The following is a 22,475-nucleotide window of genomic DNA, read 5'->3' on the forward strand; positions in this document are numbered from 1 at the left end:
ACCATGGGAGACTGCAGCTCAACCAAGCGAGGTTTATTTACAGAGTGGCTGTACAGAGCCAGCAGGGACACAGCCCCACTTCCTACAGAGGCTTTCTAGTGATTTTCCAGGCACCTTCTCAAGGAAATCACTCCTTTTCCTTCCCACAGAACAGTCCCCATTACCACCAGGAGAGAGCCAGGGCTCAGCATCTGTGACTCCAGTAGCTGACCCTTAAGCTGAGGGCACAGAGGGAACACAGCTGCAGCAGCAGACCCAGATTTGAGCCACACAGCCCCACCTGTCCTGGCCTGTGGTCTCCTGCAGGAGCAGGTACTGGCCTGTGTTCTGAGAAATAGCATCATCCTGCCCTCAGCATGAGCGATTCCTGTGGTGCCTTGTTTCTGCTCCCACAGAAGGATGGCAGGTCTTCTTGCTGGGCCCAGGAAAACCCTTTGCTCCAAGGAATGCGAGCAGAGGGGAAGACATCATCCCATCCCCACACCATCAGCCAGCCAGCCCCAGGACTGCAGCCTTCCTGCTGTCAGCTGCAGCGTGGTGCTGATCCAAGCACTGCCCAACTACAGGCGCAGCCGCTTGATGTCCTCACTGCGGAAGTCGATGCGGAGAGCCAGCACCTGCCGGACCTCGGCGGGAGTGAGGCGCCAGGTGAGTGGACCTGAGTTTGGACCCCAGTAATCCAGAATCTCTGTCACCTGGAAAAAAGGGGAGCTGTAGGAGATGACTCAGCACAGACTGCCCTCACAGGTTATGTTTGAACTCGAGCACCATTGGACATGGGGCAACTTCTCCAGGTCCCCCACACCCTGTAGGTGCGATGACACCTGGATGAACTCGGTAGAGCCATGTGCAGTGCAGCTGATGTTCCCACAATCCCCAGCAGAAGCAGACCCAGTGCAGCTCACCCTTTCCAGGTTGAGGATGGTGGCCATTTGGGAAAGACGGGCAAACTTGTCACGGATAGTCCATGTGGTGACTGTGGTGAGATAGGCTATGAGGGACCTCAGCTCCTTGTCAAACTGCAGACCACCAAGCTGTGGGCACAGAGAAATCTGTTAACTCTCTAAGCAGACCCAGGGGTTGTGCCAAGACACCAATTAAAATCACATGGAGACAGGGGGAGGTCTCTGAGCAGGCAGGTCTCAGTTAGACCATTTATTACAGGTTTAGGTGGCTTATGTTTAGATCCACCTTAAAACCCAGTCCCCTTATTGGTGCCAGCTCTTCTCAGTCCCATCACCAAACCCACTTTGTCCTTGTGGGTGCTGATGTAAAGGTGTCCCTGAGCTTCACTGGTGGTTGCAGTTTCTTATAGGGTAATATTTGAGGGTAGTGGGTAATATTTGCCTCTGCCCTGCCCATACTTTTACTGAGGGTTTGCAGTCAAGACAGACTACACGGTACAGGAGTGTTTTTCTTACCCTGCTGAAGGTGGATTTGAGCAGCACTTTCTCCAGTTCAATGGCTATGAGACTGGTCATAAGACCAGTGAGAGTGTCATAAATCACTGGAGACAGTCCAGCCTGGAAGCAGAAATCTGTGTCATTCTTGTCAGGAAAATCTGAGCAGAGGTCCTTAAAGCCCAAGGCTAGAAGAGCTTACAAATAAGGACTTGCAGGCTTGGCAAGTGGGGAGCACCACAGAGGTGATCCATGTAAGTGGGGCCTGCAAGCAGGCTTTGAGAATTGCAGAAGGGAATGACTGGATCCCTGAGAGTCCTGCAAGGCACTGGAGGACACCTCTGCTTGCCAAACAAGGAAATGAGCTGGAGGATGCCATGTGGAGGTCTGGCCAAAGCCTGGCAAGCTTCCACCTCCTTCTCTTACCTTGAACTCTGTCATCTGCTGTTCCAGATTGACAATGAACTGCTGGACCCAGGGATCATTGGCTTCATAGTCGCTGAACTCCTCCTGACAGTGAAATACAGAAAGAGTTGTTTATGTGGCTTGAAGTAAACCACAGCCAACAGCCCAGAGGACAGGAAGAGAGGTCCCTCCTGGAGCAGCACTTCATCCCTTCTGTTTTCTACAGCCCGGCTGTAGCCAAATGTCCATTTCCAGGCTTGGCTGCAGAACAAGATCTGGGTATTTTACTGATGCTCTGTGCCAAGGAAACAGCAGATAACTGAGGGGAAGGAAACTGGTTGCTCTGACTGTGCTGCTGAGCAGAAGATGGAGAGTGCCCAAGCACAACCAGAAGCAGAGAACACTGAGCCTCACCTCCTCGATGTTGTGGGAGACAGAGAGGAATAAGTTGATCCACGGCTTCACCTGGGGTTTGATGGCTGTGCTGTTGAGCTCATTGAGACCTTCCTGAGAGGGACAGCAAGAAGAGGTGATGCACAAAATCTTTACAAACAGGCTATCTTGATGCTGCTTCCCGTCCTTAGCTGGGGAAACCAACCCACAGACTTGCACAGGAAACTGAACGCAGAAGGCCCAGATCCCACATTCTTCCGGTGCCGGAAGGCTCTGAGGACACCACGACAAGAGGAGGAAGGATGTTGGCCCAGAAGCTGCTGCTGTGCTGACTTGTCGTGTGGTCTGAAGGGCTTGTGCTTCCCACCTCATCCCACCTAGCTACAGATTTCCTGGCAGGAGCAAGGCACATGGGGTAGAAAATGCAAACTCCAGCACCAGCCAGGGCACTGTGACTGAACTCAGCCAATGCCTCCCACCTCCACTGCAGCTTAGCTCAATAGGAGAATCTAGAAGGAGGATAAAAGCTGTAACCACAGTAAGTTCCCTGAATTAATCATAACCCCAGCAAATGCCATCTCCCCTGAGCAGCAGACTGTCAGCAAAGCCTGTTCTGTCCCCTGTGATGAGAGCTCTTAAAGCTCTCCCCTGCCAGCCACCCCTCTTTGGCGCAGCAAGGTGTCACGAAAGCTCACTTGGCATGAACCTCTGTCAGCACCGATTCTGAATGGCATTTGATAGAAGTTTTAAACTAAAACTGGCATTTCTGAGCAGGGCCTGCTGGCAATTGTCCTTTTCTGAGGCAAACTCAGTGTGTGTGTGACTCAGGCAGCACAGCAGCTTTCTCCTCGGCCTCTGGATTGCTTTGCAGCCACTTTTAAAACCACACTAGAGTCAGATTGGAGAGTTTTATTCCTTACTGATGAGCTCTTTGGTTTTGATACTGACCACAGTCCCCAAGAGGGTTTGCTGGCAGTGCTGAACTGAAAACATCTGCCTGGCCTGAATGGCAAAGCCAAACAAAAAATAACCTGACCCCTCTGTGAAGTAGAAAGGCAAACCTGGTTCACAATATTTTCCTTTGCTTGGTTTCTTTCCACATGAGATACTAAGTTTTCCTGCTTCTCTCCCTGCCAAAGACCACTGTGAAATTTCAGGACAGCAGGCCTCACCATGCCACAGGAGACTGGGTTCAGCCAGAGAGTCTTCTGCTCTATGCTGAGGAATATTTGCATTTGGAAAAGAAGAAAAACCTGAGAAAAGAGCAGCTCTTCTCTACCAACAGCCTGTCTTCAGCATTACTTAGTGAGGCTGCGGACAACTTGACAATGTGCTGTGCCACGAGGGAGAATGGAGGAGATGAAAATGCTATTAATATTTCTTCTCCTGAAAATGCTGAACCAACTGCAAGTCCATGCTGAGTGAAGACAAATGAAGCAGCATTCCTTCTGTCTCTGCAGCTGCTTCCAGTGCTTTTTATGCAGCCGCCAGCTGGTGTGGCTGTGTAAACGGGCTGGGGCTGTTTCCATGCCTCAAATCTGACTGATTTGCTCCCTCCTGTACCCCACTCAGCACTCCTGGAGTCAGACATGGCCTGGCCCTGGGCTGAAGTGATTCCTGCCAGAGTTATCCCTGAAGACACCAGCCAGTGTTGGAAGCCAACAATAATTTGGAGAGACACTCACCTGCAGCAGGTCACGGAATTTGTTGGAGACAGCAGCCATGTCTGAGAGGCAGCTCTCAATCTTGGCCTGTGCTTGCTCACCCCCAAATCCTTGGCTAAGCAGTTTGCTGCAGTCACTCTGCAGGGAAGAGATCCATGAGCAAGCTGCAAATTAATAACCTGGGCAGTGTTTATCCCTTTGTGTTGCTGAGCTCTAGCTGCCCACCACCCTGTGGGCTAGGACAGGAGCCCAACTCTTGCTCCTGCAAAGGCAGAGGCTGCTGGCTCCAGCTGAAGGGAAGGAGAGCAAGAAAAGAAACCAGGGACTGTCTAGCCTGGCACCAGAGAACTGCAGACTCTCCATGATGCACATGTTATTCTTGCACCAGGTTAGTCAGGCTGGAGGAACTGGTATTTCTGGCTGCTACTATCAGCTGGAAATTGCTCTGCCAGCTCAAAATTGCTTCCCTAAGGCTGGAGGGCAAAGACCTCAGGAACTCGGGCTTATCAAAGTCCAGATGGTTTACTTGATCCCTGCCCCTGCCAAGGGAGGATATTACAAATCTGATTTAGGAAAAAACAGTAAAGAACACAGACTGCACCTCCAAAGTCTTCTTTAGGGTCATGATGTTTTCACTGCAGACTTCCACATTGTTTAAAGTCACCTGAAAAAAAAAAACCCAAACAAATTCAAGTTGTATTAAATGGGATTTCCCAGCATCTCATCCCCAAATCCACACATTTAATCCATGCCCTGCTAACAGTACAGACTGAAATGCAACTAATTAAGGGAAGAGTGGCTACTATGAGATCAAAGCACTGCAGATTCACTGAGCTGCATGAAGCTGAACTCCAGCAACTGAGCACATGTGCTGAACCTCCGCTGGTACAGAGTTCAAGACAGTTCACTGTTTTTCCTCATCATCCTGTTCATGATGTTTCAGTGAAGCCCTACTTGTTAGTGATGGAGGGAAGCCATAACATACCCCCAACTTTCTGTAAGTGTCATGAAGAACAGGAGTAGCTGAGGGTGATGTTTTATACAGTGTCCAGAGCAGCAGGGGAGACAGGGAGGCACGGGCAGGAGGAATCAGCAGCCCTCCTGCCAGACAAGTATCTGTTCTCCACTGAACAGACTGTTCTCTACCTGCTGAAGCTGAACTAAATGTCAGTGTAAGGCTGGGGTTTGTGCAAACAGGGAAATGAGGCAAGCTGACAGGTGAATGAGGAAATTCAGTCGAAGAACTGACATTTTAAGCCCTTTGCTTCAGAAATGCAGAAACCTGTAACAAAGAATTCTCTGAGGTGAAGGAGTTCAGTCCCTCCTGCTCCCTTTGTTGCCTTCTCTCCTTGAACAGTGAAAGTTCCAAGGAACCTTTTCAGCACTGGCTTTTCACAACAGCTCAGAGGGAGAGGAGTCATGGTGAGCCAGCTCCTCTGCAGTGCTCTCAGTCTCTGCCCACAGGTCTGCTCACACCTGGAGAGAGCAGAGCCAGAGATGTTCTCCCAGTGAGGTCTTTTCCACAATGCAAAGTCTACACAGCATCCCAGCATGGGAAAGGATGTGTTATGCTGCAGAAGACAAGAGTGACAAGTTCACTTCAGATGAAGAAGTGAACCTCTCTCTGAGGGGTCTGGAATGCTCCCAGTGCCTGTTCAAGCAGCAGAGAGCTGCAGTTCTGCTGTCAGAAAGCAACAAGAGGATCTTGCAGACCAAGCAGAGCAGACAACTCTGCTCTAATGAAAACTCTTCAATCAGATAAGTGAAGGATCTGAGCTTGGGCCAGGACTTTTCTATTTGGAGGATGGTGTGGATGAGATGCTCCCCCACCACCTCTGCAGAGTCTGTGAAGAACAGGATTGGTGAACACCTCAAGAGAGCAGACTCTTCCCCAGCCTGGAAGGAATTGTCATCACAGCAGCCCAAGAGGCACTCATAGGATCACAGCTGCACAGGCCTGGTGTGGAAGCTCAACAAACATGAGGTGAGGCAGAAGCATCAACCAGACATCCAAAGGCAGGCCACCCACCACACCTGAACAGGTTTTCAGATTCTCTGAGCACAACAATCACACCAATCCTGTTCCCCAGAGTTCCCCATTGTCTATCTCCCCACCGAACAGCCACCAAACCCACCAGAAAGGATTGCTTGGCCTCGTCGGTGCTTTCAATGCCTTTGGTGTCGAACTTGCCCTGCTGCAAGCTGCTGTGCATGATGTTCACAGCACTGGTCACCCCTCTCTGGAAGTCCTGGAAGGTCGTGGCTGGGAAGCCCTGCTTCAGCTTGTTGTACAGAACCTCCCTATAGGCAAGCAGAACACACCAGGGTTTAGAGCAAGCAACAAAAATATTATGCTCTGTGCCTAGGGACAGCATTCTGTCTGAGATCTGACCTGACTAAGGCAGTGGAAGTTTAAAGGGGAAGAAAAGGTTGGCAAATATCTCCTGACAGCATCTGAATGCTGAAAGAATAACATAACCACACGGTTTCTGAACTTTCCCAAATATCCTGCCTGCAGCTGCCTGCTGGCTTTGGACACAGTTCCTCACTCCCACAGTGGAATGAAAAACAGAACAATTTCTGCAGTCTCAGCCCAAGCTTGAGTCACCAAGTAACCTAGAGAACAACTAGGGGTGATCATGTATCCTCAAGCAGGGTAGGACCCCAATGCTACAAGGCAACTCCATCTCACAGGGATTTTGGGCCATGAGGTTCTTTTTTCTGTTCATCCTACAGGTGGGTCACCAGTACTGTGGGAAAAGATGCCCAGATCCAGCTGCCCACACCTGTCACTGCTTCCTGTGAGCATCGTCCATGGCCATGACAAACCAGAGGTTCAAAGGCAAAGAACAGAAGCAAGACCATCTTACAGCAACCACTGCTGGCAGAACAGGAGGTGGAGGCAGATTACAATGAACCTGGTGTATTTGCATTACCTGAAGTCAGACTCCAGCTCGGTGGTGGAGTGGTTGATCATAGCACAGAGACAGTCTATGCTGGAGCTGGACAGAGCACGCCCAATGCACTTCTTCACTATATAAAACACATCATCCACCATGCTGGAGGTGAGCTGGCCCTTCTCGTAGCTGTCCATGGCAACAGCCTGCAAAGAAAGCTGTCTCAGTGCCCTGAGCTCACTGAGCAACGCTGCCCCAGCAGTGCTGAGAGACCAGACTGCCCATCTGCCCACTTCACCCTGAGTGGAACTGCACCCTGTGTGGCTGGCACCACTCAGACTAGTCTGCAGTAGCCCTGCAAGATACCTGGGGTATGTCTGAAGTCTAAGTTCAGAAACAACCACTTGCTTTTCAAGGCCAAGGGAAACAAAAGACTTTGCCAACAACTGCAGATTTGCCATGTACATATATCCCTCACTTGGGATGCTCACCAGAGGACTGAGGAGCACACAGAGAAAAGCATCTAAGAGGTTTTCCCCTACCTTGTTGACAGTCTCCCTCATGAAGTATTCCTCCATGGTGATGTAGTAGCCAATGAGCTCTTGCATGGTGCAGCTCAGCAGACAGTTGTTGAGGAGCTTGTCCAGGTATTTTTGATGCTCTGTGGAACACAAGAGAGATGCATCAGCAGGAACACAGGGCCAGGAGGCAGCTCCACCATGTCCCCTTGCTGCCTGTCTCATAGGACCCAACAGACACACACCTGCCAAGCCCAGCCTACAACAAATCACAAGCCTCAACTGTGGAGCTGAAATTGCTGAGCTGGATTTTGCAGGCAACAAAAGTAATTTCCAAAGCTCTACAGAGCACCAAAACCTTGATCCTGTTTTTTCATGGCCTCCCCCTTCAGGATTAGTGTCTGCAGTGACCAAATGGCTCTTCCTCTCTTTGGGGACTTTACTTTGTTATACTCTACAATCATTCTTAATGCTGGTTTCCCTGTTAGAGGGAACAACCAGTGCTGAAAACAGGTTTGGAAAGTCAAGGCTACAGAGCACTCCCAAAGTGTTTTGGCATCACTGTGCCCTGTCACTAACTCAGGTGTATCTCCATTTCTGGCTTTGATGAGCAGAGCCTATGAGTGTTGGTACCCAGGGTGTTACCTTGCTTTACCTCCTCTGAGGCCATGGCATCTCCCACCTCAAAATCAGCTATTATTCGTCTCCTGATGAACCTCAGGTAGAGCTCACTGCGTGCATTCATCAGAGTGACTTCTGTTAAAATAGGGTCAAGTTCCCTGGAAGAAATAGCAAAATCAAGACAGCAAGACTACAGAAGGAGAGGCACTAATTTAATTCAGTTAAGTAGTGTGTTCTCTGTTCCCTTACTATGAGATCAGTACTGCCCCTTTCCATCTGTGCCGTTGAGTGGCAAAGCTCAGCAGAATAACTGGTATGTGTAAAGCATGCACATACACAATCAAAATATCCCCCAAAATCATCTCCAAGGAGGTATTTCTACAATACTGCTTTTTTCTCACAAACTCTACTCCAAGATTTAGCAACACTCCCCCTCTTTTCCCTCATAGATGTGAGGACATCCACGTTGAAATCACAGCAGTGAGGACTGCAAGGCTCAAGGCAACCTGATGTAACTTCAAAATGAGCCCTGTTTTGAGTAGGAGGTTTGACTTGAGATCTTCATCAGTCCTTCCCTACCTCAGTTTTGCTACCATTCCATGAGCCCTATGTTGCCAGTGTTAAAAAAGCCTGATCCCTGCCATCTCCACCTATGTGTTTTTGTGCACAGATTCATGTGTTTCTCTGCAGATGATGAAGAATCTGTTTAAGCTCAGCAGTTCAGGAAATGCGAGACAAAAAAAGCATGTTACAATGCAGAACATAGTGTTCAGATCAGAGCTGACTATGAAAAAAGAAAGACTGACACATCAACTTTTTCATCACTGTGCACAGAAGAATTTTACAAATCCTGCTTGAAGCCTCATGGTGCACAAATGGGAGAAGGAAACATCACCTTTATTTTACAGATGAAAAAGAAAAAAATTAGAAAACTGGGATGCATGCAGAGTTACTCAGAGCAAATAGTAAGTGGATATTACTGCTGAAATATTAATTATGCAGAGTCACAAACAGATCTTCCTTGAGGAACCTAAGTTTTCTTTCAAGGCATGTTTGTAAGTCAGGCAGTCCACCCAGAAAGGCTGGGTGCACTTTCAAATGGCCTTGCTTAAGGGTTATGTAAATATTTACAATAAGAAGAAAAAGAGGGAAATTGAAAGCACTGCAACTCATTGTCAAGAACCTGATGGTACAGAGCTGCTGCAGGAGCAGTACAAACTAAGACTCACAGATTTATTCCTGACTCTGTCACAAATTATCTGTCCAGGGAGCTGGTCTGTTTTGTGGGCTCCAAGGACTGTACTCTGGCCATGAAAGGGTAGTGGGCACAGGGAGTTAAAATCTCAGTCCTTCATGTGCAGTGATATCGACAAGCCTCCAGGAATGCTTAGAGCCAAGGCTTAGAATTAATGACTAAGCAAAAAAAAGCCCCAGTACAGAAGCTTCCTTTATAGAAGGGCAGTGAAGGGCACCTAAAAATTGGATTTTATGAATTAATACCCACAAAGCTCCTGAAAGAGTGTGAGAGTAATCTAAATGCTAAGTAGTGTTAAACTCACGAGTAAAAGGTTAGAAAGTGTAAAGAGGTTTTCTTTGTACCTTGGTTCAATCTTCTCTGCAGAAGAACTTCTCATCATGCTATTCTGGACTTGCTGGAACTGCAATCACAAAAGAAAGGGAGTCTTTGCTGATGACTAGGAGTTACCAGACACTTCTTGTGCTATCACCTAAGGAAGTGCTTACTCACTGAGGGTGATAGGAATGTTTTGCAGGAAGCACTGCAGAGAAGGGAACCACATAAGTTCATTTCCTTCTCCTCCAAGGCAGAGCTCATTCTGCCAGGAAGGGTGGTGGGAGAGGACTTGACCAGAGGCACTGAGGTGTGTGACCATAACACAGTAACAGCAGCCCTGTATCTAAGCAGGAACAAGACAGTGGGGAAGGTGTATTGAAAGCCCTCTACAGACCTGCAGAGCAAAGAGTGCCCAGGGTGCATTTACCATCTTCCAAATGAATGCTTCTCTGCATCAGAAAGCACAGCTACAACCTGAACCCCTTCAGCTATCAGGGTGAATAAGGAGTAAAGCAAGGTTTCACTCAATACACAAGGTCAAACTCTGCTGCCTCTATGGCAATGGGAGCCCCACAGAACTGGATGGAGGGCACAGCTGGCTGCATCAGGCAGCCTCACACTGCTCTTACCTGCCTGTGATAGTCCCTCTCCTTGATGAACTTGTCCACCACCTTCTCCACCTGCCGGTCGCACTCCACCTGCAGGTGCTTGATGAGGGTGTAGAGCCGTCCTGGCCCGTAGTAGGTCTCCACGATGGGCTGGTGGGTCTCCACAATGCGAGCAATCCCTGTGGGGACACAAGAGACTCAACCCGCAGTTCCCAGAGCACAGGAGAGCTCCACAGGTCCACAGACCACACCTAAAAAAGGATTACTCAGTCCACAGATAGAGTACAAATCTGGAGCAGAAGCCATCTCTCTGCCCCTAAAGAGAATTCCTGCCATGCCCTGTGTGCCACTTGCCCTTCAGCCCAGCAAAACAAAGTATGAAGCTACCCCAGGACAAAGCCACACAAGCTACATCTGGCAGGGGGCACAACTGCCACCCAAATCCAGTACCAGCTTTCAGCACCTGCAAGGTTACTGGGAAAAATCAGCCCAGGGATGGCTCTTGAGCAACACTTCCCGCAGAGAGCAAGCATTAGCAAAGGCAAGAACTCCTTGGAGGAAACGCTCATCTCCAAGGAAGTATCTCTACAATATTGCCTTCTTATGAATGCTCTATGCCAAAAGTTAGCAACACTCCCCCTCTTTTGACACTACTGCCAAGAAAGCTCTACTGGTGCCAGGCTAGGAGAGTAACTTGGCAGGGGTGCAGCCTGGAACTAGGGCAGATTTCATAGAAAAGGTGGTTAATCACCATGGGATCTCAATTACTGTCTTTGACAACATTCCCACAGAGCATTTATATTCCCTTCTCTCCCTTCCTTATCTGCTTTCAAGCTTCCATGGCGCTTCTTGAAGAGCCAGGCCTGGAGGCACAATCAGATCTCTAAGGGATCTGATTTGTTTGTCTGGCAAGCTGCAAGTCTGAAGAAACCTCCAGGGAATATCCATTTGTTTTGAGGATGCAGAGAACAGGAAGAGTCTGACTCCTGAAGGAAGCCAACAAATCCTTTGCAAATCCACAAGATGTACATAGGAAAACTTGCTTACTGTGATGCCCTCTCCTGGTTAGAATAAAACCTAGCAGTTGTGTCCCTGTTTCTCGAGTATGAAACACCTGTAGCTCAAAGGGGAATGAAGCGTTTGTGAGCTAAAATTAAAAGCATTTAAACTGATAGACAGCCTCATCATGGATTGTTTGCAATCAATCAGGAAAGAGGAAAGGCAGATTACCTTCAAAGAGGAGTGTCAAGGTGTCTGCAAAGATGACAGCAGCTCGACGGTCACTCATGTCTGTCCCCATCACCAGCTGCAGGTTTTCTTCTGCTTTGCTGGCCACCTGCATGACAACAGAACCAGTCAGCTGAACATCAAAGGAATTCTTCATCCCATGGCTCCTCTGTCCTTGCCCTAGAGAGCTTTCATCAGCCTTCCCAAGAGTTATTGCTGTTGTTCCTCCTTTCCCCTCTTGTGGAAAGCTCAAGGAAAGGCAGAAACTTGTTCTTCTCTTTCCAGGCTCATTGGATGATTTTTAAGCAAGTGCAGAGAGCAAGACACAGAAGATGCCAGGCAGCCCCTGGATCTGTACTCAGACACCAGAAAGCCCATCCCAGCACACAAATGCAGCGAGAGATATGAACTAAGGCCAGTGCTATTTTTTAAGGTTAAGCCGCCAAAATCTCCTTCCACAACATCTGTTGACAGAGACTGAGTTTTACTTTGTCCTGGGTGTCACAGAGCCTGTTACCTGCTTGCAGAGGTACTCAGAGAACTTGCTCAGCCCCTCTTCATGTAAGCCTAGCAGAGGAAAGATCTTGAAGAACCGTTCCACCTGGGGCAGGTCTCCCTGCTTCATAGCTGTGTCAAATTTCTCCGTAACAATTGTCTTCAGACGCTGCTCTGCTTCCTGCAGGAGCTTCAGGTTGGCATCAATTATTCCCCCTGGTCAAAAGGACAGAAAAGAAAGGGAAAAGCAGCAGCACAATGTTAGTACTGTATCAAGGACTACTTTTTTTTTTCCCCAGGAGAGAGACCAGCACTGTGCAGCCCCAAGCTGAGAAGGCAGAAGACACACTAGAATTCCTCTTCAGGCACAGACAGACAGGTTGGTGCATGATGTAATGTTGTGATTTTGCATGGAGGATGACAACACATCCACTGGGATTTTCCTCTTAGGAATCTATCAATTTACTCCCTCATTTCAAGTTGCTCTGTTTGGTAGCACAGCATAACACGAGGACAATTCTCCTTGATAGAGACTTCTCCCTCACTTCTGGCCAGAACATTTTGTCCTTTGCTTAGTTAGCATCTGAAATACCATTACAGTGGTGTGTCAGGAACTTCCTTTTCAATTAATGATAATTCTGGTGTAATAACACATCAAAAACATTCACCCCTAAGTCAGTCTATAAAATACTAAGATCTCTGGCCAGCATTAGATCTTCTGCTTTGTCTGTTGGGCTGAGGCAATCCATGGGAAATGAGCAGCCTCTAGATATCCATTGGAAAGGAGACTCATGAGCATCTCCTCACAAACAGTGCTTACCTTCCTTGCCCTGACGACTGAGCTCAATCACTGACTTGTCCAGAGACAGATAGCGATGGATATGAGCTGCTGCTTGCTCATAGTCTTCATTTCTCAGGGCTGTCTGAACTCCATCCATGCAGAACTTCAGGTCAAGGATGTCATCAGCTCTCTGAATGGCCTGATAGAGTCGGTTCTGCAAGAAAGGCAACCAGTAACGCTTCCAGCTGTGGATGGACTAGGGAAAGGGAATTGTGAGAAGGCAGTGTGAGGGGAAATAAGAAACAGACTGAAGCAATACTTCTCTACACAACAAAACAACAACGTCCCACACTGAAAGTACTAAGACCAGTGGCTCTGCAGGATGAACAGCATTTGTCAAAACTGAGGCTGAAGTTGGAGGCCACAGTCCTCTGTAACAAACAGGCAGAGACCAGAGACAAGGCCACACATTATCTGTTTGATCTGAGCAGTTGTGGAATCGACACCCCTCAGCCCATCCCCAGACAAGAACAGCCCAGATTCCTGACCTGGCTTGGGTGACAATGGCCATCTCACTCTCCTCAGCACTGTGTAGTTGACAAGATTGATAGTGACCCTTTTCAGGGTATTCTACCAGAAGCTGCATGGACAGGAGGGGATGCTGGAGATACAGCTGCTCTGTGGAGGAGCATCCCTGGAAGTGTTCAAGGCCAAGCTGGATGGGGCTCTGAGCAACCTGCTCTAGTGAAAGGTGTCTATGTCAACAGCAGGACAGTTGGGAATGAGATGAACTTTAAGGTCCCTTCCAGCCCTAACCAGTCTTATACCCTGCAATGTCCAGGAGCCCAGAAAAACACAGCTAAAATAAAGAACACAGCAGTTTCCAGCCCACCTGCCCATCAAAGGCAGGGCACATCTGTCATGCTGTGGGCACAGAACACAGCCTGGAGGTGACAAGTTCCAACCCCTCAGCCCAGCTACCTTGGCAAGGTCGAGCTGACGGACTTTGCTGCTGACGTTCTCGGCCAGGTTGCAGGTGAAGGTGATCATCCCTGCCAGCTGCTGGGCATCCCCCTCAATCAGCTGCAGGTTAGGGCTGGGAACACACAGGAACTGAGTGTGAGATGCACACACTAACCAGCTGGATGCTGCGCAAAGAGGATGACTCTTCCTCCAAACACAGCTGGTCCTGTCACAGTACTCTCACTCATTTCATTCCTTTCCTCTGGGAGCAAAGCAGGAGAAAGGAACAGACTGATTGCTTTGGAAGAGGCTGCACAGACTGACTGTGCCTTGCTACCACACAGGGCATGAACAAGCCACTGGGCCCTTATGACATTCTCCACTTCTGAAGAGGAGGTGAGGACTGTAACCTCTCCTCTGAGCTTCTACTAGACACAAGACCATTTAGGATGACTTTCCAGCCTGCCTGCACCAGTTCACCCTGAAGAGGCAGTGATATTTGTTCACACCTGTAGACAGCCTGGCACAAGACACTTGATCCAACCAGAGATGCTGAAACCTGGCAATCTCTGAGATGACACTTTCAAAAAGCTGCTTAGCCTACACCAAAATGGGTCAGTCTGGGTGAGGGCACAGCTCTCAGTGCTGCTGAGAAGAACTGGGCACCTGGGGATGAGGATCCAGCTGGTATTCTCTACCACAAACGGATTTAAAGTCTGACATTTTCTGAGAATGGATGTGCTTCCCCTACAGTGCTGAAAGGAGTATCTGGGTCATGCAGCACGAAGGAAGGGGAGGTTTGGAACACTAACCCCATGCGGTGAAGAGCAACCATCTTATTCTCTATAGTGCTTTGCTGCTCCAGGAGGGCATCCAGCTCTTCCTGCACGACTTTCTGAAAAAATAAAATAAAGGATGAAGGAGGTGTCGTGTCACTTCAGCTCTCCTGCAGGCCAGCAATTTATCACAGACCCAAGATCCAAGTCAAGGACACAGTGTTAGCAAGGCATTACTGCTTCTAAGAGCTCATATGACAAATAAATCCTTTCTAAGCTTTCTCTAAGCCTCTAAATCTTCATGGTTTTGCCATTTGAAAGCATCGGTTTTGGAATCCTCATCACACGACTTTTAAGCCAGATAATCCACAAACTCCTCCCCTGGCCAGGCTTCCAGTGCACGAGACCCCAGAATCTCCAGGCTGCTTGCGATTCAGGGACCAGTGGAGGCGACACCGACCTCCGGCCGAACCCCAGGGGCGCTAAGTCCGTATCAAACACCTCTAGAGAGTATCCAACACTGAGGGGCACAGTGACAGCGACGCATCCGCTTTTAGGGGCCCCGCCGCCTCCCGTGCCCGGCCCCACACACCTCCTCCTCACACAGCCGGCTGTAGGCGGTCTCCAGGTCCGCCAGATCGGTCAGCGACTGGATCCGCTCCATGGACAGGGCGGAGGCGGCGGGGCCGCCACTCTCCCCCGGCGGCGCCTTCGGTCCCGGCGCCGTGGCCGCCGCCATCTTGGGCCGCAGCTGACGCGGTCGGTGCCGCCGTGAGGCCCGTCGGGACCGTCGGAGGCGGCGCCTGAGCCTTGGCGCCGCTCGGCTCCGCCCGGCAGCGAGGGAAGCCAACACCCCTCCAGATCTCCATGCTGGAAGGCCGCTGGGGGTTTTCTTGGGGGGGCTCTTGGTGCAGGGAGCGGCTGCCGTAGCGCCGCGATCGTTCAGGCACCGCTTTCGGCAACCTCCCCGCCACACGGCGCGCGCGCGCCGCACACGCAGAAAGCCCCGTGGAGAAGGCGCGGGAGGGCAGCGCGCAGGCGCGGCGCGAATGGCGGAGGAGGCCGGCGGAGCGCCCGCCTAGGCCGGAGCAGCATCCGCCGCCATCCGCACGGTGAGCGCAGCTCTGTCCGCCCGGCGGCGCCTCCGCGCCAGGGACGCGCAGGACGGGCCGCTGGTTTGTGGAGGGGGAGCGTCGCGGGCCCCTCGGGGCCTGGGCCGGGTGAGGGCGGCCAGGCCGGGCAGTGACCTGTGGCCGGTTCCCAGGGCGAGCGGTCCGTAGAGCGCGGGGAGGTGCTGGCTCCGTGCCCTGCCGGGGCCTCGGCAAAGCCGAGAGCCGCTTTCCCCGGCCCGTGGCGGCCGGTTGGTGCTGCGGTTCCCTCCCGCTTCAGCCTCGGGGACAGGAATCGGCCCTGAGCCGCTGGGGGCGGCTGCACTCGCGTTCAATGAAACGGCGGCGTCAGGGATGTGTAAGGGCGCGGGGATCCCGGAAGGCTTCCCTAATTGTTCCTGAACAGCTAAAGCCGTGACTAACTGGCAGTAATTACTGGAAGTTCTTCTCAGCCGCCCGGCCATAAGGAGTTCAGCTGGCGCTCGGCAGCCGGGAGAACCTCTCGCCTCTTCGCGCTAATAAATACCAAATAGCGGGGTGGCATTCGGGCTCCTGGTGTAAAGGGATCCGTGCACACATGGGAGGGCAGCGGTTCTGTCTGTTGGATGAAAAGCTGTGCTTTTGTGAAGTTTATTATTTTGTGTCACTTGTTGCAGAATTATCAGAGCTACAATAAACTGAAGCAAACCCGTTGCCAACATGTTTCTGTACAACCTAACGTTGCAGCGTGCCACAGGCATTAGCTTTGCTATCCATGGCAATTTCTCAGGTAATTTTCTCCTTCCTCTGCCTGTCTTTGCTTGAGAGTTTTTTGGATAGTACAAGAAAAAAGATAGGTTTTACAGTTTGCTTTGGTACCTTTGGGGGTTTTTTGCTGGTATGTTTTCATTTACTTTTGGGTGTTACTTGAGCTGTAGTAGCTTGTGGAAAGATTGGGAGAAGTTTGGCTTGATTATTTATTAATATGATTTATCTATATATTTAGCTTAGTATTCTGACCAGTTTTCTGGTGTGTTAAAAAACATTCAAACAATGGTTATACCTATTGTAGTGAATAAATTTCTTTGAATTCCACCATGGTAATCCTAAAAAGGGCATTTGGAAGTTTCTCCTTCTTCCCTTGTAGTGCTTGTTGAAGTTGTGTGTTGTGCACTGTTGTTGCTGACTTGTGCTCGTGTTTTGGGTTCTTCAGGAACCAAACAACAAGAAATTGTTGTTTCCCGGGGCAAGATCCTGGAGCTGCTCCGCCCTGACCCCAACACAGGGAAAGTTCACACTCTGCTGACCGTGGAGGTGTTTGGAGTCATCCGGTCCCTCATGGCCTTCCGGCTGACTGGGGGCACCAAGGACTACATCGTGGTGGGCAGCGACTCGGGGCGCATCGTCATCCTGGAGTACCAGCCCTCCAAGAACGTGTTCGAGAAGATCCACCAGGAAACCTTCGGCAAGAGTGGATGCCGCAGAATCGTTCCAGGACAGTACTTGGCTGTGGATCCAAAGGGCCGCGCTGTCATGATCAGTAAGTTTCTCTCTCAGCTTGTGTCCTTGTTATTTTTATCTTCTGTCTTGTGGATATTTATTTTGGAGTGAGTTTCTGCTAGGTATAATTGGAATTGTTTCTCAGGCAGTGTTTTAGGCTGTGAGTTGTGTCAAGGAGAACACAGGCATTCAGAATTGCTCCTTGATGCTGGTGGAAGTGCACAAATAAATTGTAATGCTGACCCAAAACAAGTTGGAAAGAGACCAGTTTGTTTAGCGGTGGGCAGAGCCCTGAAGTGTGATGTGTGGGAGAGAAGATGGGAGGGATTGCAGGTGTCAGTGCTACAGTGTAGCCAGTCAGTTCCCCTGGCCTGAAATGATGTTCTGAGTTCATGTCTCTTCTCTGAGATGTCTCATGGAGACAGCTAGATGCATTTCTGATCAGGCTTCACAGGTGGAAGGACACTGGAGACAATTTTTTTGGTAAGATGCAGCACGAGGTGTGTGGAACTTTCTCAGTTTGCTGAAGGCAGCTCTGTGCAGTGCTGGTGGTAGTTTATCACTATGTCTTAGTACAGGGAATACCAATAAATAATATTGTTTCTTTTCTAACATGTCTGGTTTTCCTGGGTGAGAAAGTAGCACAGTCACAGTTGTGCCATTCCTGTTGATATTTGAGTGGTGTTTTTTATGCTGTGGATGCTGTGTGTCAGGCAAGGATACATTTTCTTAGTTAAAATATTTCTGTGGAAAAGTTGTCATACCAACTGGCTTTAAGTAGCAGAACATCTGGATTCTTCTTTCCATTTGTCTTTTCTTCCTTGCTGTCTGTCCTTGCATCTCTCGTGTGGTGAAAGGAGTGAGTAGATCTGCCTCAAGCTATTTTAGATGAAATATTGGGCCAGGTGAGTGTAGCTCAAAGGGTCAGGATTTGGCTTTAAAGGGCTGAAATTGTCATTTTGTGCTTGCAATCTGAAAGATTTAAAATGAGACATTCAAGGTTAATTGGTGGCACAGAGATAAACACCGGTGGTGAACTTCAGCTGAAGTAATGCTGACATTCTCCTACCAAGTTACAACTTGATTTTGAGCTATAGGTATGGTTAGATTTGATCATCAAGTGAGGGGCTTAACTGCTGTTGTCCCTTCTTGCAGGTGCCATTGAAAAGCAGAAGCTGGTGTATATCCTGAACAGAGATGCTGCTGCTCGACTCACCATTTCCTCCCCACTGGAAGCCCACAAGGCCAATACCTTGGTCTACCATGTGGTGGGAGTCGATGTGGGGTTTGAAAACCCAATGTTTGCTTGTCTGGAAATGGATTATGAGGTGAGAACAACCTCATCTTCCTTTGCTGTATTTTGACCTTTGTTGTTCCTATTCTGTTCTTCATCTGTCATTGGGGAGCATTGGCTGCTTCTGCTGAGACAGTTTTCATTTTTCACAAGCTTACTGGCTTTTTGTCTTGCCTTCAGCCAGAATGGGCAAGTGTTTTTGTCCTGGTGATTCTTTTTGCTTTTCAAGTGGAAATACGCCTGTTTTCTTGGTCTGAACTTCTCTTGTGCAGCTTCCAGCAAGTCTTTGGCCTCTATTCTGTTGTTACTCAAAACTGTTTCCCCATGCATCAGCTTTTCTCCTCCTTTTGATACTTTTTTCAAAGACACCTCCATGTGTTCTGTTTCAGGAAGCAGACAATGATCCAACAGGCGAAGCTGCAGCCAACACACAACAGACATTGACATTTTACGAGCTGGACTTGGGTTTGAACCATGTTGTCAGGAAATACAGTGAACCTCTGGAAGAGCATGGCAACTTCCTCATAACAGGTACCACCCACAGTTATTTGTCCGTGGGTCTACTTGGTTTCCATTCCCCAGGAAAACTCTTTACATCTTAGGAGTTGTTTCAATTGTGGTCTGAACCATTAGTATAAATTAATTAATTCACCTTGCAGTCAGGTAATGAGGGGTGGTTCACACATGGAAATACACAAATATTCGTGGAAACAGCTGCAGTTTGAGAGTGCTCCTGAAATTAGCTGGTAGCAATGCAAAAGGACTGAGTTTTAGTTAATGTGTAGGTGGTGTTGTACTCTCTTGAATGGGATTCCATCAGCTAAAGGCAGTAGATGAGTCTGTGGACTAAAAGCCCACTTTGAGGGGTTGGATGCAAAGCCAATATAACACTGAAAACTGCTGCAGGTTCCTCTCCAAGCACAAAAGATGCTGAGCAAGGAGAGCATCTTTGTATACCTGCCCTGCTGCATTTCCTGTAGGCAGCTGTCATACAAACACCAAATACTGTTTTGAATCTCATCAATGCTATCTTTTGTTACATGAGATCACAAAGTGTGGTTTTAGAAATACTTCTATTAACTAAAGATGTTAATCTATCTGATCGATTTTTCTACATGCAAACTTGCCAGAAACCCAGGGGTTGTGTCTAACTGACAAGTTGCTAGTGTAATATTTTGGGCGTGTCATGGCTTTTTAGACAAGAATAAGCCAGGAAGGATAAAACTTAAGCAATTTGTCAGAAGATGCATCCTTCCAGTTCCAGTTCTGGTTCCATCTGCCCTGTTCTCATGGTGGCACAGGCAGCTGTACTGAGTCTTTTGTCTTTTCAATAAGAGCAGGCTCACATATGCAGAGTGATGGAGAGTACTGGAAACTACATTGCTTTAAAGAAAACCAAATGTTGTGCAGGCAGTGAGTCAGATCTGTGGTAAAGGCTTTTCTCCTAATAATTTTCTTTCAGTTCCTGGTGGTTCTGATGGCCCCAGCGGGGTGCTGATCTGTTCTGAAAACTATATTACTTACAAAAACTTTGGTGACCAGCCTGATATCAGATGCCCAATTCCCAGGAGACGGGTGAGAATTTTTTAAGATTATGAATGCTTTGGAATTTGCCTTTCAAGGCTAAGGGCATCAGGAAGCTTTTAAAGTAAGAAAATGGAGCTAAAACCACGTTGCTTATCTACTTCACTGTCTGTGTGTTATCTGGGAGGGAGGGCAGAGGTGAGCACAGCCTGAAGTGATGAGTGTGGTTCATGTCTCTTCTCTGAGATTTATGCTGGAGATACTCCAAAGACTCTGATCAGGCAGCACTGTCAGCACAAGATATGATTACTTGAGATGCTGAATGGTGGCAATTGCAGATGCAGGTGAATTCAGCTGCTCTGTTACATCTAAGGCTGCTTCCTCTCCCTTTGGTATTGGGAATTACATGCTTTGGCAGTGGTTTGAACACCTGCCAAGGAGCTCAAAACCAGCTGTGTGTGGGTTACAGCCCTTTCCTGTGTTCTTGGCTTTGATAGCTGAGAGTTGCCTGGAGAGGAGAGTAAAACAGGTGAGGGATGGTGCTTAGGTACAGTGTCCTACAGCTGTATTTCCTTCTGGGACAGAGATGTACCAAGGATGACTACAGGTGTAACAAAAGGATGTGCTTTGTGTTAAAAGCACTTGTTACATACTGTGAGCTCTTAAGGCACCTGTGAAATGGAAATACTTCAGTTAGTGAAATCACCTCTGTGCTTGTCAGGTAATTCCACCAATGACCTCCACTGTCTTTTCTGACAGAATGACTTGGATGACCCAGAGAGGGGTATGATTTTTGTCTGCTCTGCTACACATAAGACCAAGTCCATGTTCTTCTTCCTGGCCCAGACAGAGCAGGGAGATATCTTCAAAATTACTCTGGAGACTGATGAAGACATGGTAAGCATCACATGAATGCAGAAGCATTAATTGAGAGGAGTCCTTAGTCAATTACTTTCTGTAAGGTCATACATATTTATTGTTGTGGGTTTAGCTGTGGAAGGGCTCCTGCTTTACATGATTTGTAATACAGTTAACACTGGTCACAACTGTGGGTATTACTCATAAAAAAACATGGTACAAGGTTTGCAAAATCCTGTGAGGATAAAGCTGCAGTCACTTGAGCATACTTAAAATGTTCTAGAGGTGGTCTTTTCTTTAAAAGATGTAAGCTGTGGTCCATGAACCTCCTGGAGAGTATTTCAGTAATTTATTCTGTGGAACGTAGCTTCCCTGGATTTCAGCAGGTACCCTCTAGTGTCTTAATTGAGTATTTACATGCTGCAATCAATATTTTTGCAAGCTGAGATAGCTAGCTTGGTACAGCTTTTCTGTGAGTTAACAGGCTTGCAATGCCTTGCTGCTTCTTGTTTTAGTATTCTGCTCTGAAAAGATCTCTGCTGCAGTGTGATTAGGTGGGTTTTTTGAGTTAATGTTGATTGTTAATTTCTCCATCTAAACACGTCATATTTGGTACAAGGCATGATTGTGTAGCAGGCACCAAGCCTGCATGAGTTCAAGGAGTGTTTGGACAATGATCTCAGACACATGGTGTGAATTTTGGGGGTTGCTCTGTGCAGAGCCAGGAGTTGGACTTGATAATCCTTGTCGGTCCCTTCTAACTCAGAACATTCTGTGATTCTGTGGTGTTCAAGTGCCTGAATATTGTTCTTGGATGTTTCACCAACAGCTGTTGTGACCATATCAAATTTAGGAAATTGCTCAGGACAGTTATTTTTTTATGCTGGAGAATCAGTGACTGGTGTTCAGTGAAGCAAATTTCTTTTCTCTTAGACAGCTTGCTATTTTTACGACTTTTGTTTTCCAAATTGATTCAGTGTTACAAGAGGCAGAAAGTCTTACAATAAAACAGGCAGCCTGCCTCGTGTGTTCAAACAGTCTGTTGGATTTTGTGATTCATAACCTGGTGCCTCAAACTACTGATGTGTTAAGCCTGGCCCGCTCTTGCTTCATTTCTCTGGAGAAGATAGCTAGGTAGATGTTTTTTATTAAATCATACACATGGAGCTCCAGTACTTTATCATCACAGTCACATCTTCATCTGCTTTCAGGTAACAGAGATTCGACTGAAGTACTTTGACACTGTTCCTGTTGCTGCTGCCATGTGCGTGCTGAAAACAGGGTTTCTCTTTGTGGCATCTGAGTTTGGAAACCAGTGAGTAAACAATTTTACATCATTGTTTTTCCCCTGAAACAGACTGGTTCTGTTCAGGCTTGCAGACTGACCCTTGAACTTGCTGTGCATAGAAAGGCAACACCTCTGATTTAATGGGTGAATTAAAGCCTTTGTTCAGAGGGCTTGAGAAGAGCAGTTGGATTAGACTCTGAATGGGGGAATTTTCTTGTTTGAACTCAGATTAGGTGATGAAGTGCAGAGAACATAAGGTTACTTGCTATTGCAGCAGGTTTTGAAAAAAAAGAGCACTTGCTGTTTTGTGTAGGGTTCATCACAAATCTAGATGAATTATCTTTTCAATGAGGTTGACAATTTTGAATTTTTGTGTGTATGGCCCACTCAAAAGTAAATCAGGTTACTTATCAGTAGCTGTGTTCCTTCTCTTACTAGATGTATACTTGAGGGCTTTCTCTTAATTCATATTTGGGATTCTAAATACTCCAAAGGATCATGCACACCTTTGAAGAGAAGCTTAACTGTGTCTGGAGGGGGGATTCACAGGAATGGAGATTTTCCTGACTGTATCTGCTGTCAGCCACCTGAGGGAGCCCCAG

At 48.1% G+C, this 22,475-nt stretch overlaps 2 protein-coding genes and 2 non-coding genes across 4 annotated transcripts in view; 3 read left to right on the plus strand and 1 right to left on the minus strand.

The window, feature by feature from the left end:
• Positions 1-18: 18 nt before the first annotated feature.
• COG4 (component of oligomeric golgi complex 4) lies at positions 19-15,108 on the minus strand. Its single transcript, XM_063411013.1, has 19 exons — positions 14,914-15,108; positions 14,358-14,440; positions 13,564-13,678; positions 12,622-12,796; positions 11,824-12,017; positions 11,310-11,415; positions 10,101-10,258; positions 9,498-9,556; positions 7,923-8,056; positions 7,302-7,420; positions 6,799-6,965; positions 5,998-6,163; positions 4,464-4,526; positions 3,884-4,000; positions 2,220-2,312; positions 1,827-1,910; positions 1,422-1,523; positions 906-1,034; positions 19-695 (listed from the first exon to the last, which is right to left on the minus strand). Exons 1-19 carry the CDS (start codon positions 15,058-15,060, stop codon positions 561-563), a joined length of 2,346 nt encoding a protein of 781 aa, XP_063267083.1. The 5' UTR covers positions 15,061-15,108; the 3' UTR covers positions 19-560.
• A 138-nt stretch (positions 15,109-15,246) lies between these two features.
• The window catches only part of SF3B3 (splicing factor 3b subunit 3), a 29,290-nt gene continuing 22,061 nt past the window's right edge, over positions 15,247-22,475 (plus strand). Inside the window, exons 1-8 of the mRNA XM_063411000.1 lie at positions 15,247-15,433; positions 16,087-16,199; positions 16,623-16,949; positions 18,065-18,237; positions 18,593-18,734; positions 19,666-19,778; positions 20,487-20,624; positions 21,797-21,900. Coding sequence (XP_063267070.1) covers positions 16,130-16,199; positions 16,623-16,949; positions 18,065-18,237; positions 18,593-18,734; positions 19,666-19,778; positions 20,487-20,624; positions 21,797-21,900 — 1,067 coding nt within the window. The 5' untranslated portion in view covers positions 15,247-15,433; positions 16,087-16,129. The remainder of the gene's footprint in view (positions 15,434-16,086; positions 16,200-16,622; positions 16,950-18,064; positions 18,238-18,592; positions 18,735-19,665; positions 19,779-20,486; positions 20,625-21,796; positions 21,901-22,475) is intronic.
• On the plus strand, positions 17,277-17,358 carry LOC134557868 (small nucleolar RNA SNORD111). Its single transcript, XR_010082215.1, has one exon. It is a non-coding gene; the product is annotated as a small nucleolar RNA SNORD111 (small nucleolar RNA).
• Positions 19,933-20,012, plus strand: LOC134557871 (small nucleolar RNA SNORD111). Its single transcript, XR_010082218.1, has one exon. It is a non-coding gene; the product is annotated as a small nucleolar RNA SNORD111 (small nucleolar RNA).

The sequence above is a fragment of the Prinia subflava genome, chromosome 13 (assembly GCF_021018805.1).
Source record: "Prinia subflava isolate CZ2003 ecotype Zambia chromosome 13, Cam_Psub_1.2, whole genome shotgun sequence".
Taxonomy (NCBI): Eukaryota; Metazoa; Chordata; class Aves; order Passeriformes; family Cisticolidae; genus Prinia; species Prinia subflava.

Bases quoted from the DNA above. Each gene is read 5' to 3' on its own strand.
- COG4 (XM_063411013.1), bottom strand. From the start codon at position 15,060: ATGGCGGCGGCCACGGCGCCGGGACCGAAGGCGCCGCCGGGGGAGAGT. The intron at 13,679-14,357 runs GTTAGTGTTCCA...GTGTGTTCCCAG, and splicing joins GTTGCTCTTCACCGCATGGG to CCCTAACCTGCAGCTGATTG. The intron at 4,001-4,463 runs GTGCAGTCTGTG...TCTTCCCTGCAG, and splicing joins CCCTAAAGAAGACTTTGGAG to AGTGACTGCAGCAAACTGCT.